This window comes from Dromiciops gliroides, chromosome 5 (genome assembly GCF_019393635.1).
Source record: "Dromiciops gliroides isolate mDroGli1 chromosome 5, mDroGli1.pri, whole genome shotgun sequence".
NCBI classification, from domain to species: domain Eukaryota; kingdom Metazoa; phylum Chordata; class Mammalia; order Microbiotheria; family Microbiotheriidae; genus Dromiciops; species Dromiciops gliroides.
The window spans coordinates 265,905,885-265,928,442 of NC_057865.1; the positions used below are offsets into that span (position 1 = coordinate 265,905,885).

The 22,558-nt window shown below is 37.6% G+C and overlaps 1 protein-coding gene across 5 annotated transcripts in view; it reads right to left on the bottom strand.

The window, feature by feature from the left end:
• Positions 1 to 22,558, bottom strand: part of ATP2B1 (ATPase plasma membrane Ca2+ transporting 1) — a 140,124-nt gene that overhangs the window by 62,173 nt on the left and 55,393 nt on the right. For all 5 annotated transcript variants that reach the window (XM_043967260.1, XM_043967257.1, XM_043967258.1 and 2 more), the window contains exon 2: positions 5,365 to 5,803. In XM_043967260.1, coding sequence (XP_043823195.1) covers positions 5,365 to 5,572 — 208 coding nt within the window. In that variant the 5' untranslated portion in view covers positions 5,573 to 5,803. The remainder of the gene's footprint in view (positions 1 to 5,364; positions 5,804 to 22,558) is intronic.

Below are 22,558 nucleotides of genomic sequence, written 5' to 3' on the forward strand. Positions count from 1 at the left end.
AAGTAACTGAAGTGCAGAATTCCTAGATACCTTCACAAATATTCTTGGCAATTTTACAAATTAAAAAAAATCCTACTGAAAAATCAAATTTGTAAAAAATAAAAGAATGCTATAAATAGACAGGAATATTCAAGCATTAGAACGCTTTACAAATCTGATTAATAATAAATCGCTGATACTCACAGATGGGCAATTGTAAGCAGAAATACAACTGAATTTGGGCCTGTAGCTGCAAATTAATGTAGTGTTCTTAATAAGACCCTGTTATTGAGGACCTTTGGGAAAAGGCTAAGATCCTACAAAATTTAACTCTTAAAAAATGCACCTTTCAACAACTGAGTTGCAGATAAGCTTATACAGGTGGCATAATAATCTTTGGAGTAAAAAAAAAAGCAACAGAGTAGTAATTTGATGTGGGCATGGTGTTGAGCAAGGCCACCCTTAGACTAGCTGGACCCTGCCACTTGTAAGGGACTCTTATGACAGGGACAAAATCTGACTCCTCATTACTGAGCAATCCCTGGAAGTTTTCAAGGCCTTTTTCCCACTTTGATGAAATTTGCACAGGGCAATGTGAACACTCAAAGTGCTGCACCCAGTCAGTCTACAAGCATTTACTTAATGCTTACTATATGCCAGGCATTGCGCTACTCATTCTAATGGGGGAGGCAATATCCCAACAACTACCTACAGGATACAGAGACATACAGGATATAGAGTATAAGCAGAAGAGAATCTCAAAAGGGAGAGGATTAGGAAACCTGGAGCAGGAAGAGGAGTGTGAGCCAACTGCTATGCAGAGACTGACCTATTACTCTCTCGGTAGACTAGAAGTCCCGTGTGGGTAAGCACTTTCTCACTTTTGTGAGATTTCCAGGCCTTAGCTTAGTGTCTGGCATTTAGTAAGTGCTTGATAAATGTTTGTTTTTCTTGGCTTCCAAGATCCTATTAGGGTAGACAAGCTGTAGAAATAAATATATACAAAACAGACTCATAGTAACTCAGAGGTGGGGATGGGGATGGGGGAAAGCCTCATGTTAAGAGGTAGCATCTTTATTTCTCTGCCAAGTTCCACTTCTCCACTGAAAACTGCCTGCTGTTTCACAAGCGCCTCAAACTCAACATGTATCCAAAGAGGTTGGGGGTGTCACCACCTTTCCATCCCTTGGTTTCAGGGTCTTGGAGTTACTCTCATCCCATATCCTGTCAAAGATCGCTGAATATTTTCAAATCTGCCTCTAATAACTCTCGCACCTGTACCCTTCTCTTTAGTCACACAGCTGTTGCCTCAGTTCAGACCCTCATCACTTTTCCCATGGCCCAAACTGATGTTCGTAAAGTATAGGTCTGGCCAGTGACTACACTGCTCAAAAAGTCTGAGTGGTTCCCTACTGCCTATATGGCAAACAAGGACAGACGGATGGACAGACTCCTCTTTTTGGCATTTAAAGCCCTTTACAACCTTGCCCTAATTTCTCTTTCTAGACTGTTTCACATATTCTTCCCTCCAATCAAACTGCACTCATCTATCTGTGACTTGTCTCCATGCTTTAGGAAAGACTCTCCCTTATGCCTGGAATGCTCTTTTGACTACTTCTTCACCTTTTTTTTAAATTTTATTTTATTTTTATTTTTAGTGAGGCAATATGGGTTAAGTGACTTGCCCAGGGTCACACAGCTAGTAAGTGTTAAGTGTCTGAGGCCGGATTTGAACTCAGGTCCTCCTGAATCCAGGGCCGGCGCTTTAACCACTGCTCCACCTTATCCAATTCCTTACTTCACTTAAAACTCGACTCCACTCAAGTTCCAGCTCTTATATAAGGTCCTTCCTGATTCCCCAAACCTGCTCTCTTCTGGGTCCCTGAAATTACTTTGGATTTATAACTACATGTATTTGGTATCATCTGATATATGCACAGGTTTTCCATCAGTAGAACATAAGCTCCTAAAACATCATGTGTCCTTAGCATCCGACTGGGAAATCATCACTTGATAAATGCCTGTTGAATTAGCTGAATGGGAGAGAGGAGGGAAGAGGCAAAGAGGTCAACCATAGAAAGATGAGAAATTATAATCTAGTCCTACCATTCACCCATATCTATCCTCCCAGTCCTTGGAGCTCATCTCTGCCTCTTCTCCCATTCCCTTAAGGGTGAATAATTGTTAAAATGCAAATGAAGCCATCAACAACAAGATAAGCTTATTTAGGAACATGTTGAATTTGAGTTGCTAATGAAATATCTTAAATTGAGATATTTTTGGTTGGGTACCAGAGACAGTGTGGTTAGACTTTGGCTAAGCTCTAGGGAGAGCTAGAGAGATCTGTCAGCCATTTGCATTGAAAGATTAAGCTGAAGCCAGGGAAATGAAAGAGACTGCCAAGGAAAAGAATTTATGAAGAGAAAATGAGAAGAGAACTTTTGAGGGATTCAGGAAGAAAAGGAGTGGGAGTACAGTGTCTAAGAGTAAAGAGAAGAAAGATGAAAGCAGTTGGCCTTTTTCAAATGGTCCAGAGATCCATACGGATGAAGACTGACACCCTCCAAAATCCTCAACTTCGAGATCATAAGATCACTAGAAGAGACCAACCACAGAGGCATGAAGGACTGAAACCCAGATCTTTTTTTTTTTTTTTTGGTGAGGCAATTGGGGTTAAGTCACACAAGCTAGTACGTGTTAAGTGACGGAGACCAGATTTGAACTCAGGTCCTCCTGACTCCAGGGCCACTGTGCCACCTAGCTGCCCCAAACCCAGATCTTTTGAGACAGAATCTAATGCTCCTTCCAAATGCTATGCAAATTATGAGGTGTGTACTGGTGACCTCTGAGAAAAGCAGGGTAGTCTAGGATTATCAATTTAAAGCATTATTTCCACTGAGCCATAACACTGGACATAGAGTATGGGTACAATTTCTAGCTCTGCAACTTTCTAGTTATAAGGACTTGTACTAGTCACTTAATGCTCTGGGGCAACTTGGCTCCTTCATTTGTAGAATGAAAGGGTTTGGCTAGATGATACTGATGGTCTTATGAAGCCAAAAGAAAGAAGGCATTTAAAAACCCACTAGACAGGGCCATGAGGCCAGGAGACCTTGGAGAAACTTCAAGACAAACGGTAGATTACAAAGGGATGAGGAAAAAACGGGGTAGGTATTAGACAACTTTTTCATTTAATCTGGTGATGGAGAGGAATAAGATGAGAGTGGTTACATGAGAGAAAACTGAAAGAAGGCCTTTTCTTTTAGAGAATAATTCAACATATCAAGGAGACAGGAAGGACAATAGAGTTATAAATAGATAAGAAGGGTGTAGATTGAAGACCTATAAGAAAGAATCATTGCCAAAGAGAGAGGAAGTGATAAAACCAAAGGGAGAAGTAGAAGAAAGCCTCATCAAGTAGTGAGAAATATTTCCTGATACAGCAACAAAGAATAGGTGATGGCGCTTAAAAAAGAAAAGGTTGAGGTATGGAAAAGAGAAGTTAAGAGCTTCTATTGAATGATCTCAATCCTCCCTTAAGGCCCAAGTATGGATTTTGATAACCATTATGTCAAAATAATTCTTCCATAGAAAACAATGCTTAACAAATAACTATAAGCAACAATGCTATTTTACAGTGTGCCCAGGAGTCTGTCAAAGGTCTTTCTGTGTAATTTATGCAACTATGCTTTTCTTAAAGTAAGCTTTTAATAAACATATTTTTCCCTAAAAATGTTGCTATCACTTTTTGTTTTATCATAAGTAACAGTGATAGTGATACCTAGACAAACACTGCTTTGAAGGTAATTTTTATAAAACTGGTAAAGGAAGCCAATATACCTTCATTTATAAAATGTATATAATATATTAGCAATAGTTACAACATATCAGGTTTTTGTAAGGAAATTACTTTGAAAATTGTGTTTAAAATGTTAATGATTATGGTTCCAATGGTTTTTAAAAATTAAAACAAAGTCTCATATTTCTATTACAGTAAATTGTGATGAACAAGTGTCCATTTTTCTTGACTGATAGTTTATTCACAATAATTATTTCTACACTTTTAAGTGATTATGCTGCTATTTTCAAATATCTTAAAATTCTGATTCTATAATTTCAGATCCAAACATTTTATGATAACTAGTTAGGAACTTACTTCTGAAACCATTTCAAAGACTATTACAGTAAGGATTTACCTTTTTTTTTAAGTCCTCCCATTATGAAATACTAAATTAATACTGAAGCATTCATTATGAAATCGAAAGATGGCCTAAGCATATACAGAAGATTTAAGAACATGTGGTTATTTAAGACTTGAAATGGTTTTAAACCTAAGGAAACAGCTGTTAGGGCTGAAAGTTAAGTCATTGCCATTAACCCCATTTAATTTCTTGAAGAAATTGTCTTGTTTTATTCTCAAAGCCTAGGTTAAGCCTAGTCTAACCCCACAGCTAAAAATAGCTTATCCAGCTGCTGACAACATCAATACTATTTTATATTTTCAGGAATCAAGTAGGGGGCAGCTGGAAGGCACAGTGGATAGAGCACCGGCCCTGGAGTCAGGAGTACCTGAGTTCAAATCCAGCCTCAGACACTTGCTAGCTGTGTGACCCTGGGCAAATCACTTAACTCCAATTGCCTCACTAAAAAAAAAAAAAAAAAGAATCAAGTAGGAGAAAACCTAATGGGGTGTGGTTTATTCTAATGAACCCTTTAAAAACCACCAGCTGCCTTGACAACTGGTAGTAAGCCAAAAGACAAATTTACAAAACAGTTTTGTAACTAAGAACAAATGTTAAAAAAAAAGAACAAATGTAAAAACAAAAGGCATTAATAAGAAATGTTAAGTCAATAGTAAGAACAATAGTAATTTCAGCTAATTTATTTCAAAGGTTTGCAAAGTGCTTTATAAATATTATTTCATTTGATCCTCACAACAACCCTGGGAAACAGGTGCTATTATCCCCATTTACAGATAAGGAAAATTGGCACACAGAGGGTTGAGTGACTTGCCCAAGGTCACACAACTATAAAATTTCTAGGGCTAGATTTGAATTCAAGTTTTTCTGACTACAGGTCCAGTACTCTCTCCACTGTACCTAGTTACATGAAAAAAAAAATACATGGAAAGTGACAACAAAATATATAAAAATGTGTGGGAATAATCTTACATATATAGAATATGCAAATACAAAATAGAATATATTAAAACAATAACCTTCCTGAATGGTTACATTGTTTCCTGGGTTATACAAATATTTTTAATCACTAAAATTTTTGTAGAACCACAATCCTTCTAATAAATAGGAAAAATACATTTTAAATGTATGAACCAAGGACAAAATCCTGCCTCTGTAGAAAAAACTTTAAAAAAAAAAAGTTTACCTTCATTGGGAGAGGTTTTCAACTTTGCACAAATTCCATAGACATCTCCATAACTTTCTTGTATTTTACGTAATGCATCTGTAGATCTGAGCTCCATGAGAGCCCGGAGCTCAGCAAGTGTAATTCCAAAATCTCCATCATGATTAGCTTCCTTCAAAGAGTTTTTCACACCACTGTATGCAACAGAGTTGTTGGCCATATCGCCCATTACAAGTATAGTTCTTATTATGAGGAAATTGTTTCCAAAAGGAACAAATTTTTTTCACTTGATATATTTCCAAGATGAAAATCTCTTAAATATGAAAATCATCCTCAAAATAGACACTCATCATGTGAATTTGTAAAGTAGCATCAGCAGCAACATTTTCCATGGAGGTCTCTTGAACTTTGGCCCATGGCTAGTTTCTTTTCTCCACATTAATCATAAGAGATATGTAATCTGAAAAATAAAAGATTTGAAATCATTAATAAAAGCATTTTCAAGCATTGAAATCATTAATAAAAGCATTGTTAGCAACGTCCAAGGGCCATGTTAAGAAGTAAAAGATAAATGCACACATGTATGTGTATGTGCGCGCATGTGCACACACACGCGTGCACACACACACACACAGTCAGCTCTGTTCAGTTCCACAACATATTAACCAAAAAAAAAGAAAAACTGTTTCAAATCACTAATAAGATATAAGTGAATGAAAAGTGGGGTTTTACTACACAACCAATAAATTGGCATGGATGGCAAAAGACGAGAGCCATGAATGTTGGAAGGGTATTAGAAAAATAGGCACACTGATATACTGTTGGTGGAACTATGAATTTTTGGTCCCACCACCCAAGGAAATCTGGAATTATGCCAAGAAATTAACTAAACTATCTATACCCTTTGACCCAGAAATTTCACTGCTAGGCATGTATAAAGAAAAACAGGTGGCACATGCTTCCAAAATATTCATGGCAGTACTTTTTGTTGTAGTAGAAATAAAGTAGTTGTCCACTGGTGAATGGCTAAACAAACTGTGATACCAGAATGTAAAAGAATATACAGGCACCATATGGAAACAATGATTATGAATTCAGAATGTCCACAAAATGACACTGAAGAACCAGGAAAAACGTACTGAATGGATAAATGGAAAGAGCAAAAAACAACAACAAAACTGAACATTCCGTTATAATGACCTAGGCAGGCCCTAGAGAAGAGGGAAAGATTATCCTCAATGAATACTTCCTCAGTGATTCAAAGGAAATGGGCTGGTTTAGGCACAGACCAGTTCTTTTTTGGAGCTGGAGAAGTGGGATTGGAATTCAGCAGAGATATTTGGGCTAAATATATAGACTTGGGAGTCATGCATCAATATGATAATTAATTGAACCCACTGAAAGTAGACAATATATAAAGACAAGAGAAGTGGGCTCGGGCCAATCTTGGAGAATAGTGGCAAAGCTGCATTAATGATTCAGCAAAGGACAATGAAAAGACAAAAGTACCAGAGGAGGAAAGAGTGGCCAGGAGGAAGAGGCAGTCAAATTTAACTTTGCAAAATGCAGGGTAATTACAATATTTTAAAAACATCGTAATAAAACACAGTATTTATTGGAAACAGAATTCATAGAAACATTTTAGTCTCAGAGGTAAAACAATACAACGTTGCATGCCACATTTGGCGAGCAAATACTTATCTATGGTATGCAAACAGAAAGAAGTCTTATCTTTTTGCATTCCCATGGTGGAAAGCACATAATATCACAGAATGCTGATGTAGGGAGAGACCTCAGTGGCTATTTTGTCCAAACCATACCCCATCAAGAAACACAACATACTAATTAGTGATTATCAATCAAGCCTTTTCTTGAAAGCTCTCCAGTGAAGGCAAACCACTATTTCCAAGGAAATCTATTCCATCTTTGGATAGCTCATCAAATTCAGCTAAACTTTAGTTGATCTCAAGCCCCAGTTTGCCTCTTTGCATTTCTATCCATTGCTTCTTGTTCTAAATTCAGTAACCCAAGAAGAAACAGTTTAATCCTTCTGTAAGACAGAACTTCAAATATTTGGAGAGAGTTTGGTCCCACAAGCTGTCCCTTCAACCAAACCTCACCCAGCATGCCCTTGAAGTCTTTCAAGCATCTTGGTTGCTTTTTTCTGCTACTTGTCCTTCTCCAGTTTGCCCATGTCATTCTTAAAATGTGGCATGCAGGGGCAGCTAGGTGGCGCAGTGGATAAAGCACCAGCCCTGGATTCAGGAGGACCTGAGTTCAAATTCAACCTCAGACACGTGACACTTACTAGCTCTGTGACCCTGGGCAAGTCACTTAACCCTCATTGCCTTGCAAAAACCCTCTGCCTTGCAGAGCTGACTGGTATATTCCAAATATACCTCTGATTTCCTTACCACATTGTTGACAATAGATTAAGCATATAATCCACCTCCCCTCTCACCTTCCTGATAATTTCCATACTGTCTTACCATGCCTCTACCATCTTGTATCTGAGGTGTGTTTTGTTTTTTTAAACACAAGACTTTATATTTATTCCATTAAATTTTATTTTACTAGGTCATGGAGATATTTTTGGACCCTGTCCTCCAACATGTGAGATTTACATCCTGGTTTATGTCATTTGCAAATCTGACTGGCCATCTACCTTTATCCAAGGCACAAATTTTAAATGGCACAGGGACATTCTTTTCAAGTTGACATTGTAGTATTACAACCAGCTTTAAATCTACTTAGCCCACAACACTCAATTCTGTACACGAATGAGGAGAAGCTTTGTCAATTATTTTACTAAAATCTTAGTAAACTCCTGGTCAATCCTGTCATGGGGGTGGAGAGAATCCTACAACTGTTCCCCAAAGGGAAGCCTTCAAATCTAACAGTGAGCCCCTATATAATAAATTGCAGAGATTTCACAAAGGGTTCCTGAGACAGGTGTCTATCAAATGGCCATTCACAGCCCATACTTGTTAGAACACAAAGCACTGGCTGTGACTGCTGGATGCCCCTGAAAACAAGTTCAAATGTTGTCCTACTGGAGGACATACTGGCAAACAGAAAAGCGGGAGCAGGAAACCAGTAAGGAAGCTATCACAACAGCACGCACGAGTCACCTGTAAGTTCAATCTTTTACATGAGGCCTTTCCAGATCTCTCCCAGCTGCTACTTCACTTCCAACAAAATCTCCTTTTTATTTTGTATACACATATCCTTCCCTCCCTCTGGACTTAGAATGTAAATTCTTTGTTTTGGTTTTGCTCTACTCCCTCTAGCAAGGCCCTGCCTGGGGAGATCTTACCACTCTTCATCCCTGCCTATCATAGGTGAGTTCCTCCCAGGACTTTCATTTTGAAGAGGTGGCCAAGTCGGTGATGCTTACTCATTCCCTCTTTTCCAGGCTCATTCTAGACACTTCACACATTTACCACCTCCCTCCCTTACCTCTTTATGTGTTTATGCTCCCTTTTATGTGTTGTCCTCCTCCCATAAGGGTGTAAACTCTTTGTGGCCAGGAACTTTTTATTTGTAGTCCCAGAAGTGGGCACAGTGTCTAGCTTAATCAATTTAATTAAGTGCTTAATATGTGCTTGTTTTTGTTGTATCTCCAGTGTTTATCTAATGTCTTAATAAAGGCTTGTTGCTTAATTGGAAAGGAAAAATATGAGTATGAAAAAAGGGATAGAAATGATAGGATTTTGTGACTAACTGGATGTGGATAACTGAGTGTCAAAGAAGATTCCTAAGAACCAAATGACAGACAGTGGTGCCAAAAGAAAGAAGTTCAAGTTCCTGCAGACATTCTCTTCATGATTCTATGCCACTCAAAAGCTGTTAACAGACACCTAGGAGGAGCTGCATGAACTGATTCAAAGTGAAGTGAGCAGAACCATTCATACAGTGACAACTTACAGACTTAAAATTTAAATTAGTTTAGAGGACTAATTTTGAAAAAATCCTTCTTACCTTTTTACATTGAAGTGATGGACTCATGATTCAAAGACATACATTTTGGACATGCCTACTGTTTAGTTTTGGGTTTTGCTTATCAATTAGGCTTATTGGTTAAAAAAGAGGACTTTTAAAATTTTATGCACAAATAGTGGTGTACACACATTACAACATGGTCTTTTTTGCAAGGTACTTGCCAAACTGGAAAGTTCTTTGTGATCAATTTAATGTTGGAGGAATTTTAATTATGTTTACATAAACAAATTTCCTTCCCTGTGTTTTAGTTTCCTTATTGGCAGTATGATTAATGTAAATTTAAAGGTGGGGATGTCCTTAATATCTCTGGTATCTAGTATAGTGTTTTGCATAGAATAGATTCTTAATGAATAAATCTTTAATTGAAATGAATAAAGTGAAGTTGGGTAAGTAGGAATTTTGAACAATACTCTGCTAGATATATAAGCACTAAAGACTTCTGAAAAGTTTTATTTTACATACCTAGGTTACTTCATTTTCCCAAATAACAGACAGAGGACAAGAAAGTATTTTTCTATATGCCACAAATAAATGAAGGGACAACACCAGAGCTTTTAATCTACCAAAGACCAAGCACTCTGTGCTGGATGTGGGTGTTTACAGGTTTACAAGGACTTTATATAAAATGAAAAATTCCTTAGAAGCTCATATAAATAAAATCAATTAAAATAACATGATTAAATCCATATATATGCAGAAAACTGCTGAAAATGCATTTATTTCTTTTTTGCAGATGATATGATCTACATAGATCTATTCATTGAAACATTAACTTTCAAATAGGATTTTAAATTAACCCACACAAATCACCAACCTTTTAACACAGTACCAAGAAAACTCAACAAGAAGAGATTATATGAATGTAATTACAAAACACCTTTTACAGAAATAGACAAATAAGTGGAGAAACTAAATGCCTAGGGTTGGGCAGAGCCAAAAACAAATGAAAATACCATTACAATTATGGATCAGTTCATGATCAGATAAGAGATCACTGAAGAGGAAATATGGATTATTTTTATTAAGTAAAATTGAAGTTTTTGCACATAAAATTGATGGATGAAGTTGACTGGAAGGGAAATATCTGATTGAGGAAAAAAAATCCTTGGAGCAAAGTTTCTTTGATAAACATCTCATATCCAAGATATATAAGGTATAACTGACTCAAATATCTATATCAAGAGCCATTTCCCAATAAATGGTCAAAGAATATGAAGTTATTCATCAAAGGACAAAATCAAACAACCAGTAATCATCTAAAATTGCTCAAAAATAATAAAATAAAACCAAATTAAAATAACTGAGGTTCTATTCCGTATCTTTTAGAATGACAAAGATGACAAAAAAGAAAAAAGAAAATTGTAGGGATTGCAGAAAGACAGGTACTCCATTGCATTGTTGGTAAAGTTGTGAATTAGTTCATCCATTCTATTGGGTTTTTTCCCTAAAAAAATTGCTTTTATCTTGCCTCAGGTGATTCCTATACATTTCCCCCCTTTATTCTTAAGGTCCAGATGAAGCATAATAGGTCTTGTACTATATTTTAACTCTATATGATATGTTTCAAGTATTGGTTGAATTTGGTTTCCTACTTTATCTTGCTATCCTGTTCTGTTTTATGAGTGCATTCATCCCATCGCCAACCAATCATTAATCATGTATTTTCCTCTATTCTGTTCTCTTATGCTTCTTCTATTTGTCCCCCTTTGCCCCTTTCTTCACTCCAAGAATATGTTCAGTACCAGTGCTCTATATTTGATGCTACCTGTTTCTTTCTATACCACCGTTCCTCTTCTGTTTCCTCTAAGACCCAAAACCTTGACAGCCCACCCTGAATCTTCCTTCCCTCTTTCAGCCCCACCCCAGCCCCACCCCCGCATTTGGTTCTCTCCTGTTTGAACAAAGTTGAATGTATTTCTACACTAAACTCTGTGTGTGTGTGTGTGTGTGTGTGTGTGTGTGTGTGTTACTCCCCTACTTTAACAGGGTCAAATAAAATTAAGGTTCAAGTGACACCCTTCCTCCTTCTGATCCTGTTATTTTAGCTAGTAAGTTCCCTCATCCTTCTTGCCAATTTCTTCCCTGGTGCATTTCTTTTCTCTCTCTTCTTTTAAAGTCATTAAGACATACAAAAACCACTTTGAAGCTCTGTCATACTTTACTCCCTGTATGACATTGGGGTTCTGAGAGGATGTATCATCTCTCTCTATTAGAATGTAAACATTTCATTCTTGAATGAAAGTACCTTACCATTGTCTACTCATATATACCTTTAAAAAAAAAAGTTTATCTTGACTCGTGTGTGTGTGTGTGTGTGTGTGTGTGTGTGTGTGTGTGTGTGTATCATTTATACTCAGTTCTGGTATTTTCATCAAGAATGCTTAGAAGTGCTTTATCAAATTGAAGATTCATCCCCTCCATCCCTTTCCATTTATTCTTAGATTTTGATGAGAAAATTAATCTTGGTTGTAACCCTATGTCTTCTGAAATACTGTATTCCATACTCTCTGCTCCTTGATTGTTGCAGTTGCAAAATCTTGTATGAGCCTGACTGTAGCTTCTTAGTACTTGGCTTTTTTCTTAGATAACAGATCTAAGCAGTTTTCCTTCATGATTTCTTGAAATATGATATCTGGGAACTTTTTTGGGTCAGATAGACCGTTGACTTTCAGAGACAAATTATTCTTAAATTACACTCAATCCTCAACACTCTTAATTTTGTGACTTTAAAATGAAAGGCATCATTTGTAAGTTTATAATAATATGTATAAAAAGGACAGAAGTATTTGTAAAAGTGTTTGTGAATCTGCTGCAGAAAGTACTAAAGTGATCTCTCAAGTGCCCAACGAGGAACTGAAAAAATATAAAAGTAGTTAAATTTGTAGGTAAATGAGAAGGTAGTCACCCGCTTTTGCTGGAACAAGTATTTCAGTCCAGCAAGTATTTCAGTCCAGCCAGTGGAGAGCTGTTAAGCCAGCAATCTCAGAGTCTCCCAGGCATGTGCTTTTCATTGCTGAACAGTTCAACCACTGAGTTGAAAGGGAGATTAGAGATGACAAGGTTTTGTCCCTTTGCCCTTATTTACCCTGGGGTTCTTGCGATAGCACAGCCCCTGGATCCCTGCCCATTTCCTTCCAGCATTGCCTCTCCTCTCCTCTCCTCTGCATTTCATGGGTTATTTCATAAGGGAATATTATGAGAATTAATGTTTTATCATAATGAATTGTATGCAGAAAGGTGTATTTTCAGCAATCTCCAGCAAAAGATCACAGTTTTTGGTGGTTGTGAGAACCTAACCCCCTATTTCCCATAGGTATAATGTATCAAAATTTGGATTTGACATTTTCTAGGGATATTACCCCCACAAAAGCTGAGGATTGATTATCTCTTATTAGCCTGTTTTCAGGATCAGGACTCTTACTACATCTTTGGAAACTGTAGCTTTTCAAGTAGATATGATATCTTTAAGTTTTATTTTAATCCTATCATTAGCATTGGTATGGCATTTCTAGTGTTAAAACTATGAGAATGGAGAAAATAATCTTAGGTAAGATAAAGATGTCTTATAGTATGGTAGACTGTAACAACAAATGTACTGGAGAGTTTTTTTTTGGCTAACTTTTTACATGGACAGAGTGACCTATATAAACTAAGAAGCAGGATTTAATTTCACCCAACCTTGCAAGTGAAAGAAAAGAAGATTTAAGTTTCCTGACTACTGGGTTCCTCTGTTCTTACTACTAGTCAATGCTCATAGTCTCCTAAACCATGAAACTACTCTTAAATTAACTTTTCTTTACAAAGGTCACAAAAAGATAGCAGTACTAACTCACTGGTTATAAAGACACTAATCAAATATTCAATATTTATAAGAACAATTACAGATTCTTTTTATAGAAGTAAAAGAGTTAATTTGAAAAAAAAGTTGCTAGTAAGTAAACAAAAAATTCCACCCACAAATAACATATATAAAAGTCAAAATGCAGTTGTAATAAATTTCCAAAATAACCTGGGCTAGGTCCATGAGTTTGGTAAGCATTTTTATTGTCTGGTGGACTAAAGTATGATCCATAGCATTAGTATCACAATTCTTACAGGGCACAAGATCCCTTTGACATCTAGTGCAACTCTGAAGGTCAAATGCCAACAAGCAATAATAATAGGTAAAAAAGCTTCAAAGGTAACTCAAAATTCATTATGCTTTTCATTTTCATTAGTCTTCTTCCAACATTAATAGAGTACTTGCAGGTTTTAAAAAAGATAGTAGCTAAGTGTAATTATGTCATTTCAGAGACTGGAGCATGAAAACACAATAAAACTATAAAATTTCTGATTTCCACTTCCTTCAAGTGCAGCATAAATCCTTTACTTGATCAAGGATGTTTAAATAGTTTTTAAATAGGTTTCTCTCTCAAGAAAAAAATGCTAGTCCAAAGACAAAGCACTTGTCAGAGAAGCATATGTAAAGGAACCTTCTCCATTAGATTATAAAATCCTTTAGAGCAGTTATCTACCTCATCTTAATCAGAAACTAGTACAGATGATAGGAGAAATGTAGGTATAAAATAATATCAATAAACTATCAATAAAAATGTATTTCTAAGAAAGCAGTACATAAATATTAACTACTATCATCAGTAAAGTGCCTGACACATATAGGAGGTCTCAATAATTTGTTGGAAAGAGGAATTTTTTAAAGCCTTTGTCAAAATCACTTCTAAGACCAAATGGGGTTTTGCAGAAGAATTTGAGCCAGTGAAGGCTGAAAGTAATGGGCACTTTTATTTGGTATGTTTAAGGTAAGGCTCAAATAGAAGGCCGTGGCTTAACTCAAGGAAGTGGGAGGCAGGGACAAAAAGGAATGGGTTCTAGGCTAACCCACTAACTCTGGTTTACACTGGTGCCAAGACTGCCACCTGCAAAGCAGAACCAGAAAGAAAGCCAGAGTAGGGGGGCAGTCAGTATGTGAAAAGGGAACCTTTGGCATCATGGTTTTCAGGCTGATGGCAGGAAGGAAGTGTTCATGATATTCTCTGTGTCAGTGCTTTAGAGCAGTACTCAGACTCAGGGGGTTTGGGCTTATTCAGATCAGCTGAGGGTGTGGAGGGGAAGGGGTCATAGCAGCTCTAACATCGGGGCTTTTGGGGTATTTTACAGAGAAGAAAGGAGTTCTAATTTTTAGGCAGACCTATTTTTCCATCTCAGAGGTCACAGTGTAGGAAGCACCAATTAACTAGGAAAAGAAACTGCAAATTTCTGCCACTAAAAGATTGTAGATATGGGAGCATTCCAGAAAAAATACAGGGCAGGAGCAAAGGACACAGCTAGGGAATGAAGAGCCTGCTCAACAGACAAATGCTAGGCTGGAAAAACCAGAGGTTTAAAAGAAAAAAAAGAATTCTCTGTAAGGTATTATTGGTTTCAATTTCTCTCACTCTTACAAAAATGAGTCATATTCAAACACTCTGTTATCGAGCTCCTTGCTGTATCTTTAGATATTAGTGTTTTAAAATTGAAAGTAAGGGCAGCTAGGTGGCGCAGTGGATAAAGCACTGGCCTTGGATTCAGGAGGACCTGAGTTCAAATCCAGCCTCAGACACTTGACACTTAAGTAGCTGTGTGACCCTGGGCAAGTCACTTAACCCTCACTGCCCAGCCAAAAAACTAAAATTGAAAGTAAGTTTTTGAAATCTTCATTTTTAGACTTTGTCATGACTTTCACAAGGTCTTCAATTTTTCAGCCTTTGACAAGCCAGTCCTTCCCCATGTAACGATTGGAATGAGGCCACCTGCTGGAGACTTACTGTAGAAGAGTTCCACCCATGAAGCGAAGGTCTTTGAGGGCAAGACCAGGAGTCTCTTCTTTGGCGTCAGGAAGTGACGCGGACGAGTGGGAGGAGGAAGGAAGAGACTGGTGCTTGGGCTCACGCTCTTTCCTTTGGACTCTGGTGGAGAGCAGAGCTAGAAATGTGCTCTCGCTTTAATAGATAGGAATCTAGGCCTTTTTCTCTCTCTTAACCAAATTCTTATTCTCCTTAATAAATGCTTAAAAGTCTAACTCTTGCTAAAGCTTATAATTTATTGGCGACCACTCATTAGATATTTTAGACAGTTTAGCTAGAATTTTAGCCCTAAACACCCATCTCCAATCCTCTCCCCTTCTTTAGTATCACTGAGCAGTCTCTCAACATTTATTGTCATTGGGTACCCAGTGAAATCATTAGTTACTTCCTTTATAGCAGCTTCCTAACATATTTATAGTTATAACTGTTTTGTTTCATGGCTAATCATAAATATAGAGAACACCATCGACTTAGTAGCCTTCCATCGCTTTCTTTCTTTTTTTTTTTTTTAGTGAGGCAATTGGGGTTAAGTGACTTGCCCAAGGTCACACAGCTAGTAAGTGTCAAGTGTCTGAGACCTGATTTGAACTCAGGTACTCCTGACTCCAAGGCCAGTGCTCTATCCACTGCGCCACCTAGCTGCCCCTCTTCCATTGCTTTCTAAGAGGAAGCCAAAAAAAAAAAATGATCAATTGTACATCTAGTTTAATAAACTTCTAAAGTTCTAATTCCATCTTGGTCAGGAAATTAGGAGAAAGTCCGTTTAGTAGTCAGTCAACAAATAACTTTCATATCAGGATGGGAAAATTATAGTCTGTGAGTAGCACTACAGATTACTGTTCAAGCACTTCAAAAACAGTTCTTTGAAGTCTAGATTCTTGTTAACGTTGCTGGCAAAACCAGTTCAATATCCCACAATAACCAGCCATAACCACTCTATTAGACTGCCATGAGGCCAGAAAGTTGTGCTCATTCTTGCCTATTAATGTCGAGTAAGATGCAGGACACTCAGCCTAGGCTTTACCATCCAGTCACTTTGAGGATTAATTCAGTAGAAAAAGAGTTATCTTGTCTTCGGTGTCACTAAAGCCTGAAGCTTTCTTTTTTCTCCTTAGTAAGATAGTTGTGTGCAAGGGAGATTTCAAAAACAAAATGATTTCCTTGTACTATTCCAGAAATTTATAATTATTTTCCTTAAAGATTTTTAAAAAGCCATGCCAGATAATCTCTCATTACTTCATGTTCTTACTGATAATTTTCCTATCCCCTTAGGCTGAATACATCTCCTTACTTTTCTTGAATTAACTACACTGGAATCACTACCACCCTCATCTTGTTATGGTAGGAAAGTGACTTCTATTTCCTCAAAGTCTTCATGAATCACAAGGACGTCCAGAGGTATTACTGGTCACATTGAAAAATCCAAATAAATGCTTCTTCAACTTTCTCCGTGTTATTACAACTTATATGTGACAAATCCATTAGCTGGATCATTGCATCTCGCCCCTTTCTTAATGTATCACACAACTTGTGTAAATACTTTTATGTCCAAGCTTGAGAGATTACTCTAGTCCCACTCACAAAATCATGCTTCACATTTAGAACTTCCTGGTTCAGTTTGCCCTTTGCCCTCACCTCATTTTTTTTTTTTAAAGGCTTTTGGTCCATCAGATGAACTTTCATTTTTTTTTCCTTTCAGTTCTCAGGAAGGGCTCAAAAATCTCATCGAAGTTTTCCTGTTCAGTTTGAAGTTGAGAAAGACCATGATCTAAGATGGAGAACCCAAAATGCCTCTTTTCCTACCTTCTTTAAAAAACAAACCAAAAAAACCCCTTTCAGAAATGGTAGAACTGCTAGGTGGCTTGCCTGGCAATTGTCCTATTCTAGAAAAGGCCCCAGGAAAAAAGAGAACAAACATCCAATACAGGCTGCAAATCAACAGAAATTTACAACACTGAAAATTAACTGAATTTAAGAGTATTAGGGGCGGCTAGGTGGTGCAGTGCATAGAGCACCGGCCCTGGAGTCAGGAGGACCTGAGGTCAAATCCGGCCTCAGACACTTGACACTTACTAGCTGTGTGACCTTGGGCAAGTCACTTAAGCCCCACTGCCCTAACAACAACAACAACAACAAAAAGAGTATTAGTGCACAATTAGTTCTAGTCCTGATTAACCCATTTCTTTAAAAGGAGTCAGTTTACAGTAAGCAAGAGTGAGAGATGATAAAAAAATTAACAGTATCCTGTACTAGTATCCATGAAATATATAAGACAAAGAGGAAGGATGAATTCTCTATGAAGAAATTATGAAATAACAAAAATGAGAAGACAAAACCCATGCAGGATAAAGTAACATTGTGAGCCATCATTACCCAGTATCAGTACTGCCTCTCCAAATACTGACACTTGGGACTTAGGGTTGGAAGGGACCTTGGAGGTTAGATGAAGAAACATAGGCACAAAAAAGTCAACTGATTTTTGCTCAAGGTCATGCAGATAGAGGGTGTCCCAGAAGTCTTAGTGTAGACGAAAACTTAAGAGCTGGGACACAAGACAGAGCCAGAATCCCAAACCACATCTCCCAACTCCAAATCCAAGGCTCTTTCTACTTCACCAGCTTGCCTGGAAGCTGGTAATCAACTGGCCCTGTTACATTATTCATTAGACAGTTAATGGAGGGAGGTCTTTTTAGATTCTCACTTTAAATGGAAGTAGTCCTGGCTGGAAACTGTTATTCTAAAACTCCAAAGCTCTGAGTAATAACTTCCAAATACCATGAAAGCTATAAAAAATAGTGGAACTGAAATGCAGGAAAAAACAACTGCCTCTGTTTCTACCTGGAACTGGCTAACACTAGAACCTGCACCTCTCTTCTGCAGTGACAAGCCCTTTCTCTTCAGGACAGGGTGCTGATTGCCCCTCATCTTCTGGTTCTCCTGCTACATCACGAGAGGTAGGTTAACCAAGTTAACCTTGGAGAAATGTGGTGCTGACACTACAACTTCAAATAATGTTACTGCTCTTAAGGATGGTGTGAATGGATACAATTCTACTCTCCAATCCCTTCGGGGTAATAGCCAAATGCAAATGGTATCCACTTAAGTAGAAGAACCTAAGGTATGTTCCACCATTCCCTAATTTCAATGGTGTTAAGTTTTGGCAAGTCAAGGCAGGAAGGTCCAAAATAGAGCCCCCTCTCTGGGAGATAAGTGAATCTGTACATAAATGTCAAGCCAGCTGTTCCATTAGACTACATTCAGTTCTTATGAGCAAGTTCTAGCCTGACAGTTCAAAAGGATATAAACTTGAATGCTTCAGAAAACAAGATGCTCATTATTTCACTGTACCATCTTACAAAGATAAAGCTACTAATACTATGGGAAGTTTTAAGAAAAGTCAACAATCTTTCTGTTTTATTCTTCTAGTTGACAAAACACAAATTTTATTTTCAGAAAACCAGTTTCTTAATGATTAATTCCAGTATCTGAACTTTTGAAAAACACAGCAGAGAAGACACAATCAATGAGAATTTCTCAAACCCTTACTTTGTGTGCTAGGCCCCGTGCTGAGGACTGGTAATGCAAAGAAATACAGGATCGGCTAAAGTCATGAAGAGGTCTGATGTTTTAATAACTTTCTGAAAATGATTTTTTCTTTATTTTCAACATTTATGAGATTTCATTTTTCACACATAAAGTAAATTCACTTCCTATATATACTGTACATGATGCTATGGGATTGTAAATTAAAAACAAAAAATAAATGAGTTATTAAATATTTGTGACTTTTGGCCCATCCTGTACAAACCAGTCCCAGCACCCAAGGAACTTACATTGGAGGAGGTAACACATACCTAAATAGGTAAATACAGGCTACATAAAGAAATAGGTGAAAGTAACCATAGACACCAGTATCTGGAGTGTAACTGGGAAAAAATTCCTGCTGTGTGAAATAAGTCTTGGAGGAAGCCAAGGATTCTAAGAGGTGGTAGTAAGGGCATTCTGGGTATGACGGACAATAGCCAATGCAAAAGCCTGGAGACAAGAAATACCATGTCCCCTGTGAGGAGTAGGAACTTGGCCAGAGTTCAGCTGGATGACAGAATGCATACAGGGGAGTCAAACAGAAATCAAAGCTCTAGTTTCCTCAATGTTTAAGAAGGAGATGGTAATGTCATAGGATGGGTTTTATGAGTGTGACACAAAGCAGATTCTAATTTGGACTCACTCTTGTTGATAGGCTAGTTCTATCCTCACAGTAAATAATCTCTATCCTACTCCACACCTCAGCAGAAAGATATTTTGTCATTACTTTGCCCCTTTGTGATAGGTTTTTGCCATTTTTAACTGTGGCAGCACAATTGGTAGATCAAAGCTCAAGAATTTAATCAAAAGATGCTTCTGAGACAACATGACTCACTATTCAAAATAACTGGCAGATGAAGAGAGAAGCAAATCATAGGCTGGGTCAGGAAGTTTCTCCAATGGAAGGAACTCCCTCCCTGACAAAAATGAGGTTTAGATGAACAGCCTCCACTCTACATAAAACATAAAATGGATATGCAATCTAAATATTAACAATCGCAAGAAAAACTGGATGAGAAACAAAATAGGTAACTTTTACAGGTATGGCTAGAGGAAGAATTCTTCAAGCAACAAGATATAGAGGAATTCACTAAAGATTAAATATTTCAATCACATGAAACTGAAAATCTTTTGCAAAACAAAATTAATACAACTAGGCTACAGGAAGAGAAAATATAAGAACTAACTACCTATGATAAAAAACAAACAAACCCTGACATCCAAGATGCATTAAGGCAAAGATGATAAAAGATCGAAGGGGGCATGGAAAGACAGGCAGGCACACTAATGCATTATTGGTGGAGCTGAGAATAAATTCAACTATTCTGGAAAACTGAATATACCCTTTGTTCCAGCAATACTAAAGGTGCACACCCTCAAGTATATTGTAAAGAATTAATTGTTATTTGAGGTTTTTATGACCTCTTCTTTTGGCTAGAATTTTAAAAAAACCTCAGCATACACTGGCCTGGGGCACCACATGGTGCTCCACCCACTGGTTGTAGCTGTTGCCATGGCGCTGGCACCTCATGTCATCACCACTCGCAGACACCTACATAGGCCTGGCAAAATTATAATGATTGGAAGCCCAGTGAGGGCAGTCATGTGACTGTCAGAGTGGCCAGCCAATTGGCTGGGGGCTGTGTGTGGTCAGCCTGAGGTCTGCTGGGAAGAAGGGAGTTTTTTCTGCCATTCTAGCTTGAAGCTAGAAGACAATAGGACACAGCTGTGTTCTCTCAGCTGATTCCAGGGCAGTGGTGCTGTTCAGGTTGTATCATTTTCCCTTTCCCCATTTTATTTCCTTTCCCTTAATCCTACTGATCCTGTTTGTGTTTTTTACGTTCGTTCTTGTTAAATAAATCCTGCTCTGTTTTGAGGTAGGCTGTCGGTCTCCTTCCTTGCCCCAATGTTGCAGCGAGCCACCTAGCTAACACTCCCCAATTAAAAATTGGTCCCTACAATATCAAGGAAAGAGGGTGATATATGCAAGTATTTAACAGCATCTTTTTGTTTTGAGCACGGACCTGGAAACAAAATAGTCATCGACCGAGGAATGGCTGAAGAAACTGTGGTGGATGAATGTTCAGGGAATTTAGTAAACTAGAAGAAACAATGAATGTCACAGATTCAGAGAAATCTGAGAAGACTTGTACAAACTCAAGCCAAGTGAAATGAGTAGAAGCAGGAGATTATAATGTACATGGCACTCAAAATAATAATGTGAGGGAAAACAACTGTGGAAGACACTAAGCATTCATCTCTTTGTAAAAATCACAGGGACACAGATTTAGAGCCAGAAGGACTCTTAAGAGCCATCAAGTCTAATCCTCTCATTTTACAGGTGAAGACACTGAGGCACAGAAGCAACATAATCTGCCCAGGGTCTCACAGTCAAGTATGTGGGGTAAGGATGATGAACTCGTGGTCCAGAATGAGACATGCATTCTCAGACATGGTCAGTGCTGCTTGACTGTAAATCTGTTTCAATGAAGAATACATTAGTGGATAGCGAGACATGAAAACAAGAACATCAACAAAACATGTTTTTGAAATGTATAGAAGAAAAAAGTACAGGAGGACATAAATACAAGGTCCTAATAAAATTGATCTATTTCTTAAAATAAAATAAAATGAACACAATCTGCACAGTCCTCTTTCCTGTTCTTCCTATTGTGGAATGTTGATTAGTTCCATAAAGAAAACAAAGGCGCACAATAATAAACTACTGAAGCTGTGAACTGGTCAGCCCATTCTTGTGAACTGGGCAATCAATTCTTTGAAGTAATTTTGAATTATATCCAAAAAAAAAATCCTCTAAAATGCTCATTCCCTTTAATGGGCAAGAGGGAGGGAGAGAGAGGAAGAAAAGAGAGGCAGTAAAAAGTGGGACTCATGGGGTGTGTGTGTGTGTGTGAGGATTCATAGGAGTACTTTTTATTATAGGAAGGAACTGGAAATTAAAGTGCTATTCTAGGGCACTAGGAAGTTCAGTAGACTTGCCCATGGTCACACAGTCAATTTGTCAGAAGCAGAATCTGAACCCCCGCCTTCCCAGCTACCTAAGTTTTGTTATTGTCATATTAGATATAATATACACTTTTAAAATTACATACAATAGTTCAATTTCGTGTATAATCCTTTTTTTCTTTTTGTACATAAGATATTTGTTATTTTATCAAGCTCCTAATATTAAAAAATTAAACTTTACAGTGACAGAGGTTTTGCCTCACATCCGGCAAAGAGGGAAAACATGGGAATGGTCAGTACTAGAGGGATTTTTAAAAATAATAACACTTAGCATTTATATGCCTGCCATATGTCAAGCAGTGTGCTGAGCACTTCATAAATACTGTCTCATTTGATCATCACAATAACTCTGGGAGGTAGGTGCAACAGTTTTACTGTTGAGTAAACTGAGGCAAACAAAAGTGAATCAACTTGCCCAGGGTCAAATAGCTAGTAAGTGTCTGAGGCTGGATTTGAACACAGGTCTTTCTGACTTCACACCTAGCAACAAGCAAACAACAAAAACTGATTGCTTTGATTACAATAGAAGCTTGACCTCAAATTAGCTATGAAATGGTCTTCCTTTGCAGAGGTAGGAGACTATGGGTATGGAATACTGGTGGACTTGGCTGGTGTCAATTTTGCTCAGGTGCATTTCCCTGTCCCCCTTTTTATTCTTTGTTTAAAGAGATGGCTCTGCCAGGAACATCCAGGGAAATTAAATTTACTGATTCTATCAGTAAAAATCTTTCAAAAGTGGGTAGCTCAGTTGGTGAATG